We start from the raw sequence: 12436 nt of genomic DNA, 5'->3' as shown, positions 1-12436 counted from the left end.
AGCAACGAGAGGAACAATCACTAGTAATCTCAACGATAATCATATTAATTTCATAATCAAGAACTTATGTACTCCATGTAATTATCTAAACATATTTGTAAACTTCAGGTTGCAAGTTGATCATAAACACCTGTGACCATTTTATAGATGCATCTTTCATTTATAGAGTATTACTTTGGTCAACATGGTGTCTAAATAGGCTCATATAAAGTTGATACATTATAAATCTGCACGGATCCGATTTTGAACATAGCTAGTGATGTTCTCTTATTTAGTTCTTTTAAGAACAAACAACACATAAAAATTCTTGAATCATATATCATTTTTAAAGAATCTTCCGGTTCTTTAATAAATGACAATATACATTTTTCATGATACTTTGTATTATTATGATCCAGGATGATCTGACCGGTCATGCCAAACTATGAATGCATAAACTTCTGGTTTATTATAAAATTATTCTCAATTATTAGCAAACTTCTTATTACCATGTTAGATTAATTCATTTTTCACCTTAATATTCCATAAGGAATATGTTATCAATTATGAATTTTATCTTTAGGATAATAAATTATGATATAGCTCTTCTAGAGCGTTAGTTTTTATCTTTTACCCAAACAGTAGAAACTTGTGCACTCATGGAAGGTTGAGCGCTACTGGCTCTTCTGGAGCTTTTTTTCAAAAAGAATATGAGATATAAGGAATGACATTAATATAAATAATAACAAATTCCATCCAACATGATTCACACTTGTATTTAAACAATCTCCCCCTCAAGTGTGGGTCATATAAATATATTTTTCTTATTTTTGTATTTCAAATACAGTGAATAATATATAGTAAGCTAATAACATATCTTTAACTTGGAAATCCAAATACTTCATGATTCATATATAATAATAGATTTCAATCCAATTGAGCTATCACCTTAATACCCTTTGATAAGCAAATATTCTAATATATATGTTTGTGGGTCATCATTTTTCATTATCAATTCTTTTTCTACCCACAAAAATAATGGGGGGGAACTACATTAGTTATTCAAGAACTATATCGATTTTGTTACTAGTTCTTCAAGAACTATATTAATATTTTGTTATTAGTTTTTCTAGAATTATATTAATTTTTTTGATTAAATATAGTTCTTCAAAAAGAAAATGCTATATATAGTTCTTCAGGAACTAAAATATATTATTATTTCACTATATGATATACTTCACTTTTTCTTATACTTAAAATATGAAGTATTATTTTTTGAACAAAATATATATATTTTCTCGATATTTTGTTATTCAAAAATTTTATTTTTTTGTATAGATTATGTAATGCTTCAAAACTTATTCATAAATTTATAAATTCAACAAAAATTTGAAAAGATCTATAAGAACTAAAATCAAACTATATAGTTACAAATATTTAAATCATAAGCCTTCAGGACTATTTATAAGTCATTAGTCTTCAAGACTCTATATAGTAAATATATATATTTTAAAAATTATTTGTATCACTTGATATTTGAACCATAAGCTTTCGGGCCTTTAAAAGCATCATAAATTATTATTTTCATGTCATTTGATAACATGAGTATAATGGTTGCTGGCCATTTAGTAATAACAAATTGTAATATTAATAAATATCAAATTGAATGTCAAGAATATATGAGAATAAGATAAAAATAAAACTTAAATTTCAAATTTAAATGTAACATGACATAAAGAGAAAAGATAAACTTTTTTATCAATACATATTTCACTATATAGTCATTAGTTTTCTGGGTTACATTATTTATAATTCTAATTGTTATAATTTTTCTTTTATAAACAAACCATATAGTGATCATTCTCATAATCAAAACTATATGGTTTCAGGCCATTTAATAAAAAAAAATAAAGATACGTGGTATCTAGTTATTTAATTTCCAAATAAAAAAAGTTAAAGATATATGGTTTCTGACCATAAGATAAAATTTGATGTTATATAGCTTCTAGCCAGTTAATAAAATAACAAAAATAAATAAATATTTATGACTTCTAGCTATAAGATAGAACATCAAAATTATATGGATGCGAGCCATTTAAAAGGATATAGAAAAATTCTATATATATGGCTTCTGGCCATAAAATAGAAAATTCAGTATGATATATAAATAAAGATAAATTAAATATATATATGGTTTTTGGCCATAAAATAGAAAATTCAAATTATATGGCTTCTAGCCATTTAATAAGATAAAAATAATCAAATATATATGGCTTCTAGCCATAAGATGGAAAAGTTATTCCTAAATATTTCTAGTTATTTAATAAGATAAAATATCAAATATATATGGCTTCAAACCATTTAAAAAAATAGAAAATTAGCCATATATATGGCTTCTAGCTATAAGATAAAAAATCAAAATTATATAGCTTCTGGCTATAATATAAGAAATCAAAATCACATGGCTTTTAACCATTTAATTTGAAAAGAATGAAAAATCATAGTTATATGGCTTCTGGTCATTTAATTACAATGAGATGAAAACTTAGAATTATATAGCTTTTAGTCATTAAATTTTAGGTGGTAACTCTTTAAGGATACTGCTAGTATCTATTGGAATTTTGGGTTCCATCAAAATAGTGATGTCAGGTCAATAAGAAATAGATGGGAAAAAAAACCTCTTATCATAATTAGTTCAGAATGTATAATATTTATATCAAAATTAAATTATAGCAATAAAAAAAATAAAGCAAAATCTCCAATCACAGCCATGGAACCCGATGTTTAAAACAACGGTAGATAATCTTTTTAATTCCATATAATGGCTTAGAATATTCTAGATAAATTGAATAGGAATACAAATACTCTGAAACACTATATATATAATGCTTGAGACATTTTTATTTGAACAGAGCTAAGGATACTCTAGAAAAATAATAAAGATGATGCTCTAAAATTATGTTAGGGTAGAAAGGTATATCATACGCACCTTAATTAGAGCCTCGTGCTGATAACGTGTTATAAATAAAGAAGAAATATGAAAGAATCATACAGAGGAAGAGAGGATTAACAAGAGAGAGTATTTCTCATTCCATTTAGGAGTACTCAATACATTATACATGGCCTCTATTTAGGCACAGTTTTATACCTTTGATAGAATCTACAGATTACATAATAATACGAGATAATTGTAGGATATATATATAATGGGAGATATTGGAGATTATAGAAGATATAGAAGATAATGGGAGATATATGGACATCCGCAGAGATATTATTATATTCATAACAGTTAGAAACATTTATAACTTATTTAGTCAATTATATATTTACTTAAAAAATTAATAAAATTTACATTCAAAATTTTTATGTCTACATTTACTAAATTACTTAATGTTCTATCCAAATATGACAAAAACATTAAAAGTTGAATTTTTACAAGAAATAAAAATAAAAATAAGGAAAAATAAAAAATTTAAATTATTCAAAAAAATTTGGCCAAAATATTTTTTTTTTAGAATATAGTTAACTAAGTTAACTATTTAGATTTAAGTTTATGCTTTTCAAAATAGAGTGGAAATCTATATAATCAGAGTAAAATGCAAAAGAGATCAGAATATTTTACTCTTATGATAAATACTCATGAGATTTTCTTTTTTAAATGAAGAACACAACATTATTCTGTTTTATTATTAAAATTTAAATCAATATGGACATTTGGAATACTTTTTTTTGCTTTATATTTAAGTTTGGAGGTTGAAAAATGAATTGCAAATTCCATTCCATCAGGGACCATAACCCCCCCGGGGTTTGTACCCCGTTTTAACAAACAAATTTTTTGAATTTAATATTTTAATATTTTTAATCTTTGAATTTTTATCAATTTATTTAACTTTATTCAAAGTTTTAACATTGTCTCTTAACTTAAAAAAGTATATTTTTAGTTATTTCTAAAATCTTTAGTGTTAAATTTTTTTTTTATAATAATCATGATTTTCTTGAAAACTAAACTTAAGATGTTAGCACTTCAGAATATTTTATTACCATTTAAAATCTCAATATCATCATTTTTTATTTATAATCATAGGATAGAAAGACTAAAAATATACTTTTTAAAGTTAAAAAAAACAAATTAAAACATTGTATAAAATCAAAATCAAAAGACTAAAAATGCAATTAAACCATTTAGCTATGATATAAACTAGATGTCAATGTGGGTAGGATCTAGCGAAAGCTAGAAAGTGCTAGCCCTTGGGGGAAAAAATATCAATGCTCTTCTTATCTGCTAGGTACCAGATAAAAAAAGTTGTCATCCATGGTAAAAAAGCTAATAATTCTTTTTTTAATTTAAAATGAAAAAAGAAAATTTAAGGGAGGGGATGTAGCACATATATTTTAAGCAAGGCTTAAAGCTGTCAATTGTACATCCAATTTCCAAAATTCATCACCATGGACTGAATGCTTGTACAAAAAACACACAGTAAAGAAAAGGAGGAAGAGGAAGCCACGGCTAAACCCAAAAATAAATCCTTGAACCAACCCAACAACATGCTCATCCTAAAGACCCAAGGGTATCAAATCGCATATGAATGTAATTTGTCAATACTTAATTTTTAGAGTTTAACAAAGTCACATATAAAGAATCATGAAGAAGATTTGAAAATTTTTATGACAAACTACAATACTGATCACAACTTAACTTGGCGTCTAAAGAATCAAAACAAGAATACAACCAACCAAATCTTCAAGATCTTTAAAACTAAACCCTTCTACCATTTATTAACAAGATCTATAATAAACAGCAGGTATTCTGTATTACTTTTCTAATCCTATTTATAAGGCACTTCCAACATATTTCACACAGACAAAAAAAAAACCTTAAACTTTATTAATTATCATTTAAAATTTAATGACATTCCAACTTTATCCCTATTTAATATACATTATACCTCATATAAACAAAATCAACACAATAATAAATGGGGGTAAAATTGTACATCCACACAAAAAATTTCTCTCAGTGCCCTATAAATAAGATCAAAAAATACCTTCTCTCTCTGCCCTATAAATAGGACCAGAGGAGTATGTCGCAACTATCATACAATGACTGCTTGCATTCATCCTCGCAGAGCTCAAACCTATCAACAATTTTTGACCACCTCTTCTCAAAGATCAGTGATGAGCATTAGGAAAGACATTTAAAATAATTGTCTTTAATGTCTTGTCAAGATCAATGATGACCACTTCTGGAGCCTGGCGACCAACTGCTTTCAGCCAAGAACAAGCAGCAGCAGGTTCATCTGATATTAAGGCACAACCAAACAGTATAAATTGATAATGCAGGTTTACTCCAACAAAAACCAGAAGAGGTAACTTAATTCCCCCCCCCCCCCCGGGACACATGCGCTTGAAATTAAGCAACTAAAGATGTGAGAGGAGAGGAATTATTAGAGTGAAGTACGTTTGGCGCTCTGATTTGATGGAATTACTATAGGGAGGAGTGGAATTCTAGGTGTCATTTTGGTGATAGATGCTCGTGTGAGTGCCTTGCATCAAACTTTGTCAAGACAAAAAAAACAAAAAGAAACCACCAGTAAAACCAAAAGTAATACTCACCCGGTCCTAAATATAAGACCCTTTTTGTAGCGTACACTACAAAAAGGGTCTTATATTTAGGATTAGAGGAGTATACACACACAAAACATATGACTAAAAAAAAAAATTAAATTGCAATCAGCGAGTAGAGCAAACAAATTGTTTCCAGAAAAAACAAATTTGTCAACTTCTTTCATCATGAACACAAGTGACACATACTTGGAGTAGAGTGACTAACCTTCTTTTATCATTTCAAGAGACCTTGACGAATAATTCATCAATCAGATTCCTTGCCTCATCATTCTCACCTTTTTCCAAGAGAGGGATAATAAGTGTTTTAAAAGTTATAGCATCAGGTGAACATCCTTTCTCTTTCATTTTATAGAGCAAGCCCTTTGCCTCATCATACAGACGCTCTTTACAAAGTCCTTTGATCATAGCATTATATGCTTGCACATTCAATGGATGGCCATTAACCAAAAGATGCTGGAAAATCTGCCATGCATCATTTAACCTGTTACCCTCACACAAACCATCAATAAGTATGGTATATGTGTAAGTACTAGGCCGAATTCCTAGATTAACAATTTGCTTATATAATATAATTGCTTGGTCAAGATGTTGACTTTTGCAAAGTCCATCTAATAAGATATTGTAAAATATTATATTTGGAGTATGTCCACTGACATGCATCTCATAAATAATATCTTGAACATCAGAGATTCTACCTGACTTGAACAAACCGTCGATAAGGGAGCAGTAGGTGACAATGTCCGGAGTCAAGCTTGTGCGACACATTTCTTTGAAGAGATTCATGGCCTCATCAACCATCTTCATTTTACAGAATCCATTAACTAAAATGGTATAGCTAATAATATCAGGAGCTAAACCACTATTGACCATCTTGTTGAATAGTTTTTTTGACTCAAGGAAATTATTGAACAAAAAGTAACCATCCATCAAAGAGTTGTAAGTAACATGATCAGGCTTTGTACCATACTTCATCATCATGGCAACAAGAGCTTCAGCTTTAGTCATACTTCCTTCCTTACAAAATGCATCGACCAATATATTAAAAGTCCAAACATCAGGGTTGACGCCCTTAAGTATCATTTCATTAAGCACTTTGGCAGCTTCTGGCCATTTATTAAGGACGCAAAAACCGTTTATGAGAGAGCTATAGGTCATAACATTAGGAGATATTCCATGATCAATCAGTTCATGAAATAAATCACAAGCTTCAGTTATGAGTCTTTCCCTGCAAAAGCCATCAATAATCATAGTATACATAACTAAGTTAGGCTTAACTGGTCCTCTCGCCATTTTTATGAGTAATTTAACAGCAGCTCTTGTTTTCCCAATCTTACATAGTCCATTGATCAGTGTGCCATAGCTAATTGCATTTAACTGAAATCCTTTTGCTATCAAATCGTCATGAAAATCCAAGGCTTTTCCAACGTCATTATTGATGCAAAGGCCCTTCATTAGTGTGGTCAAAGCAATCGTATTTGGTTGATAGCCCATCTTAAGAATCTTGCCCAAGGCAGAGAAAGCAGAAGCCATTTGACCCAAATGGCAGTAACTATTAATTAAGATGCTCAGCGTTACCAGAGATGGCGTGAATCCCTTAGATTCCGCTTGTGCAAAAAGGGAGATAGCTGTTCGATGATGTTTCAACTTTGCAAGAGCTCCTAAGATCTTATTAATTTGTATTATCGAGGGTTGGGGCCACACATGAAGCAAGCGATTAAAAGAAGAGACGGCCTCTTCAATGTTCTGAGGATTCGTACACTTGGAACGGAAACAGAAATGGGGAGTAAAGGCATGCAGGGAAGAAAGAAGGAAGGTAGATGTAGACGTTGCAGAAAACATAGGAAATCGGAAGAAGACGTACCGTGAAGGAGCTCTGCAAAATGACATCTTCAGTTGCATTCAGAATTCAGATTCAGATCCTCGACCAAAGAATTCAACGAGGAAGACGAAGGCGTGCTTGCCACCAGAGACGCACCGAAATTTTCTTCGGATAGGTTTTGCCGTATGTAACATTTTAGTATTAGCTTTTCGAGACAGCAATAATGCCAAATAAAAAAAGAATTAGTAAGGAAGTTATTTTAATCCTGAGTAATTTTTTCGCTAGCCTAAGTTTTATAGTTTTTTTTTGTTGGAGTTTCAATGTACAAGTGTGTCAAAAGAAGTTCAATATTACTCAAGATTGAGAAAACCTTAGTAGCGTTTACTAAGATGTGAGTTTGAACTAATAAAATTATTGAGAAGAGAAGTTTTTAGAACTGACCGTTAGAGATGACGGTTGAAACATTTATGTATTTTAATTAGTCGGTTTTATTTTTTCATAAATCATATTCAGTGCCTTAATATATGTTTTAATTCACCTTAATTAATTGTTTAAAAACCGCTCATTTAATTGTTATTAAAATCATTTTTAATCACCATTATGGTAGCCCAAAGGTCACATATCATCTGCCTATAAAAGGCGATGCGTGGTGCATGGTCAGTGTGTGTCGAGTTCTATCCCCGAGCTCTTCTTCTTTCTCTTTTTTCTTTGAGTTTTAAATTTCTGCTGTTCTGTTACCTTGCTCCACGCAAGAAGGGTTCGTTTAATCTTAGGGAGTGCCGTATTTTATTCTAACCTGTGTGGCGGAATAACTCTTAAAGACAGTGTTCTCGGACACGACTTGAACCACATTCTTGTTATTTTTGCAGGTCTTGCCTACATTTTTTGCCAACCTAAGTTTTATAAGTTAATTTTTTACCTCAATTTATTATAGGTTAATTTTAAGAGTATTCTGATTTGGTTTCAATTTTAATCATATTCATATATGATAATTATTATTTTTAATTTATGTATCACTTTTAAAAGAAGCAAGGAAACCAAGGCATTTCATTATTTATATCGTTGTCAAAAAAATTATTATTTGTATCATTTTGACTTCATTCAAAAAGAAAAGGCGGTGGGGATCTCTTGAAATGGATGCCTCTGCTTTTTAACTTTTGGTCGCGAGATATATGTGTCTATATTAACATTAAAATTTCAATTAAAATGAGATTAAATAAGTTAAATAAATTATTTAACTATAACTTATATTATATAATCTATATGAAATATTTGAGTGTATCATTAGATTATACATTTATGATCACAAAGTAAGAACTTGCAGCGGCCATTAATACACTAGCTGGTGAGTAGAATTGGCCGTGACTCGAACTGACAACAACACAACCAATGAGGGAGAGGATGCACGAATTGGCCTATGGGCTACAAATTGCTTTTTGACTTATAGAATTTATCCATCATAGTCAGATTCCTTTACCTGCCTGCTCCAAACAGTTCTGAACTGTTTTTTAGTTTGATTTCATATATTGATTGAATCAGTCATAAATCTTCATTGTGAATCTTCTTATGCTGTTGAGATAGGATTTTTTAAAAAAAGGGAGGAAGCACCATTCCCTTTCATATTTTCTAATAAGGAGAAATAAAGTGTTTATGAATCAGTGACTAGAGTTGCTTGGACATATAAGAAATTTTATGGCGTTTAGAAGAAAAGATATTTTTTGTCACTGAACCAAAAAAAAAAAGAAGAGGATATTTTGTCAGCCTTATTTTAACGGTGTTTAAGAGTTATTTTGGGATTAAATAATGATGTGTAAAATTAATTTAGCTGTCATAGTTTGATTGGCTAACTTGACATACTTGACTTAAGTAACTTGATATAAGTTTTGTCCATATATATATATATATTTGGGTTACGAACGCTAAGAATTATCTCTTCAAAATACCACGGTAGGCAAATTACTAGATTTTTTTTTTCGGGATACAGAAGGGGGCTAAGGCCCTAAAACAGCAAATAAACTGAGAGTGGCGGAATCTAATCCCAGGCAATCATTAGCAACCCCTTGAGAGCAGCCCATTGCTCTGCTTCAAACGCACTACAAATGCGAAGGCTATGAGAAAATTCCACAGTCCACGAGCGCATATGATCTCTAAAACCACCCCCACAACTAGCTCGGTTTCTAGAAGAGGACATCACTCTATCAACATTTAATTTAACCCAATTCAAGGGTTGACGTTGCCACGCATGCCGTGGGGAGTTGGACAATTGAACAAAGTGAATATTCTGCAAATGAACAAAACTTTTTTCAGTTTTGAGTAATACATCAGATGCAAGCCCCTCCTCGGATGGAATCTTCCTTTTTGGCTCCTCAGCCTCCGGGGTATTAGCAGCGGTTCCCAGCTATTGTTCCCTCCTATAAGGGCAGATTCTTATGCGTTACTCACTCGTCCGCCACTCTTCCTTTCGTTGGGGAGTTAGACAATTTAACTAAGTCAATTTTCTGCAAATGAACAAAACTTTTCTCAGTTTCCCAGTAATAGAAGAGGCAGGCTCCAAAGGTCTAGAGAAATCAGTCTTAAAGACAGCTTCATTCCTCCATTTCCAAAGTTTCTGAGTGGTTACACCCCCAACTTAAATCCCAGTTTCCCAAGGCATGAACACCAAAATCTCTTTTCAGATTTAAAGCAAATCAATCATGAATATGAACAGCGAAAAAAGAAGATAAATACCTAGGGTCGAAAAGCTGAAGTAGAGGACCAAAGGTTTATCCAGACATTAGCAGGCAATCTGTTACTAAAAGCAATCCACATAAAAACCCCGTAGCATTCCAAGAAAGAGCATCCTCACCAGCTTCAAGCATTGGACGTAGCATGGAAATAAGTGTTGGTAAGATTTCACTGGGAATGATAGGAACTAGGCACCCCAAGCACCAAAACCAATCCAGTCAGCAACTTTATTTTGCTCTCCTTCCAAAGTCAGAGGTTTTCTACACACGGATTTTAAAGACTTATCAGGGAGGAGCCATTGATCAGTGAAGAAATGAACTGATTTCCCATTTCTAATTGTCCATTTCATTCAATAACTAACTAACAATATAAGTTCTACCCAATTCGGATGAGAAACAAAACGTGTAAAAAGATGGTGCTTACAAGAATCTCAGAAAGTGTTTGTTTAATATTTATCAATTATCATAATTGCCATTCATTTGTTCAATACTCCCTCCGTTCCTTATTATAAGAGACGAATAACCGAATTACGTTGATAAAAAAAACATTTAAAATTAGTTAAGAACAATTAATATGTAAAAAGTATAATTTTTTTTCTAAAAATGCCCTCATTAATAAGGAGAGAGAACATGAGAGAGAACAATAGTAATTTATTAAAAGAAAGAGAAGTGGGAAGGAGAGAGAGTGTGAGTTTGAGACAATAAATATGGGTAAAATAGGAAATCAACACAAAAAGGTAGAGACAACTTTTAAGTGTCTCTTATATATAGGAACATGCCACAAGCACTAAATGTCTCTTATAATAAGGAACAGAGGGAGTATTTATCAACCATCAATTGTGCTTCATAAAATTATCACTTCACCCTTGTCCTTGTGCGTCAAAAAATTCATTTAGTAATTTAGACATTTAAAAGAAAAAAAAATGAAAAACAATAGGTGTTGATCATAGTGAAAGAGACTTTAGCTGTTCAAGCACGAGTTCTTAAGTTCGAGTCATAGTCCATGTGAATGCAAAAAAGGTCTTTGTAAAAGTTAATTAAATTGGGCCCAACTTTGATCGAATCTAACCTAGTCAAATACCCATATAAAAGGGAAAAAAAACAAGAAGGATGCCAAAGGTGTTATTTAGGATAGTCAAGCATATGATCCTTAATCTTATAAAGATAAGTAAAGCTCATACAGATACTTAATTATGTTTATAGAGTTGTTATGTTTATAGAGTTGTAATGCATAGAGTATAATAACATTATATAGTATACATGATGAACATAAGGCTTACTGATATTGTAGTTATGAATTATCAATTATGCCGCTATAAGTTTGACATTTTTTTCAAGGCATGCTCCTTTAAGTTACTAGAGTGCTTTAGGCTTGTTGCTACCAAAACCATTAATACTAAAGCTTACCTGAAGTTACAGCTTTTGTTTCTTAATGACCACTCATCTTCTTAGAACTGTCACTTAATGCTTATGGATTAGATGCTTCTACCAAAAACATACGGTTTAAGATGGGTAGATGTGAAAATAGTTATAAATAGGTAAATGTGAAAGAGTAATAGTAAAAATCAATCATATAATTTTTTAACTAAATTATACGGTTTAAGAAAACAGTTAAAATTAGTTAAAAATAATTAATATGTAGCAAATACAATTTTTTTTAAATATACTCCTATATATAAATGGGTAGATGTGAAAGAACAATAGTGAAATAAATAAAAAAATATATTAAATGTATTAAATTAGCGATAAAATAGGTAATAATATATTAAATGCTCTGATAAATTCAAAAATTTTTTATAAAAAAGAACATACCTATTTAAAAAATTGAATCTTATAGGGGACGGAGGAGTTTAACATTTTACTACTGGTATTAGTTTTTCGAGGCAGTAAATAATGCCAAATAAAAAAAGAAGTCACGAAGGAAATTATTTTAATTCTAAGTAATTTATTCCTTATGTTTATCTATTATAAGTTATTTTCTTACCTCAATCTACTGTAGCTTAAGTTGAAGAATGTTCTCATTTGGTTTCAATTTTTTCTGCCATCATAATTTGGTTTCAATTTGAATCGTATTCATATATGAGAATTATTATTATTTGTTTATGTATCACTTTTAAAAAAATCAAGTAAAGCAAGGCATTTTATTATTTATATCTCACTCCAAAAAATTATTATTTACTACCTATGGTCCTTAATATAAAGTATTGTTTAATTTTTATTTTGGTTCTAAATATAAGATCCCAATATACTTTGTCTCTCATATTTATGTATTTTTTTAAGGTAACCC

General features: G+C 30.5%; 1 protein-coding gene across 6 annotated transcripts; it reads right to left on the bottom strand.

Moving 5' to 3' along the window:
* Positions 1-5009: 5009 nt before the first annotated feature.
* On the bottom strand, positions 5010-7972 carry LOC114736074 (pentatricopeptide repeat-containing protein At1g62670, mitochondrial-like). Of its 6 annotated transcripts, none has more exons than XM_028923853.1 (3): positions 7965-7972; positions 5813-7098; positions 5010-5279 (listed from the first exon to the last, which is right to left on the bottom strand). In XM_028923853.1, exon 2 carries the CDS (start codon positions 7096-7098, stop codon positions 5827-5829), a length of 1272 nt encoding a protein of 423 aa, XP_028779686.1. In that variant the 5' UTR covers positions 7965-7972; the 3' UTR covers positions 5010-5279; positions 5813-5826. The 6 variants fall into 6 exon arrangements, with proteins under 6 accessions (XP_028779686.1, XP_028779689.1, XP_028779687.1 ...); XM_028923856.1 differs by lacking the exon at positions 7965-7972 and having other exon boundaries at positions 5813-6088; positions 6303-7532; XM_028923854.1 differs by lacking the exon at positions 7965-7972 and having other exon boundaries at positions 5813-6069; positions 6303-7532.
* Between the last annotated feature and the right edge of the window lie 4464 nt (positions 7973-12436).

The sequence above is a fragment of the Neltuma alba genome, unplaced genomic scaffold (assembly GCF_004799145.2).
Source record: "Neltuma alba isolate B1F8T4 unplaced genomic scaffold, ASM479914v2 tig00013297_pilon, whole genome shotgun sequence".
Taxonomy (NCBI): Eukaryota; Viridiplantae; Streptophyta; class Magnoliopsida; order Fabales; family Fabaceae; genus Neltuma; species Neltuma alba.
Note: the sequence above shows the minus strand (reverse complement) of the source record. Positions and strands in the feature narration are given on the sequence as shown.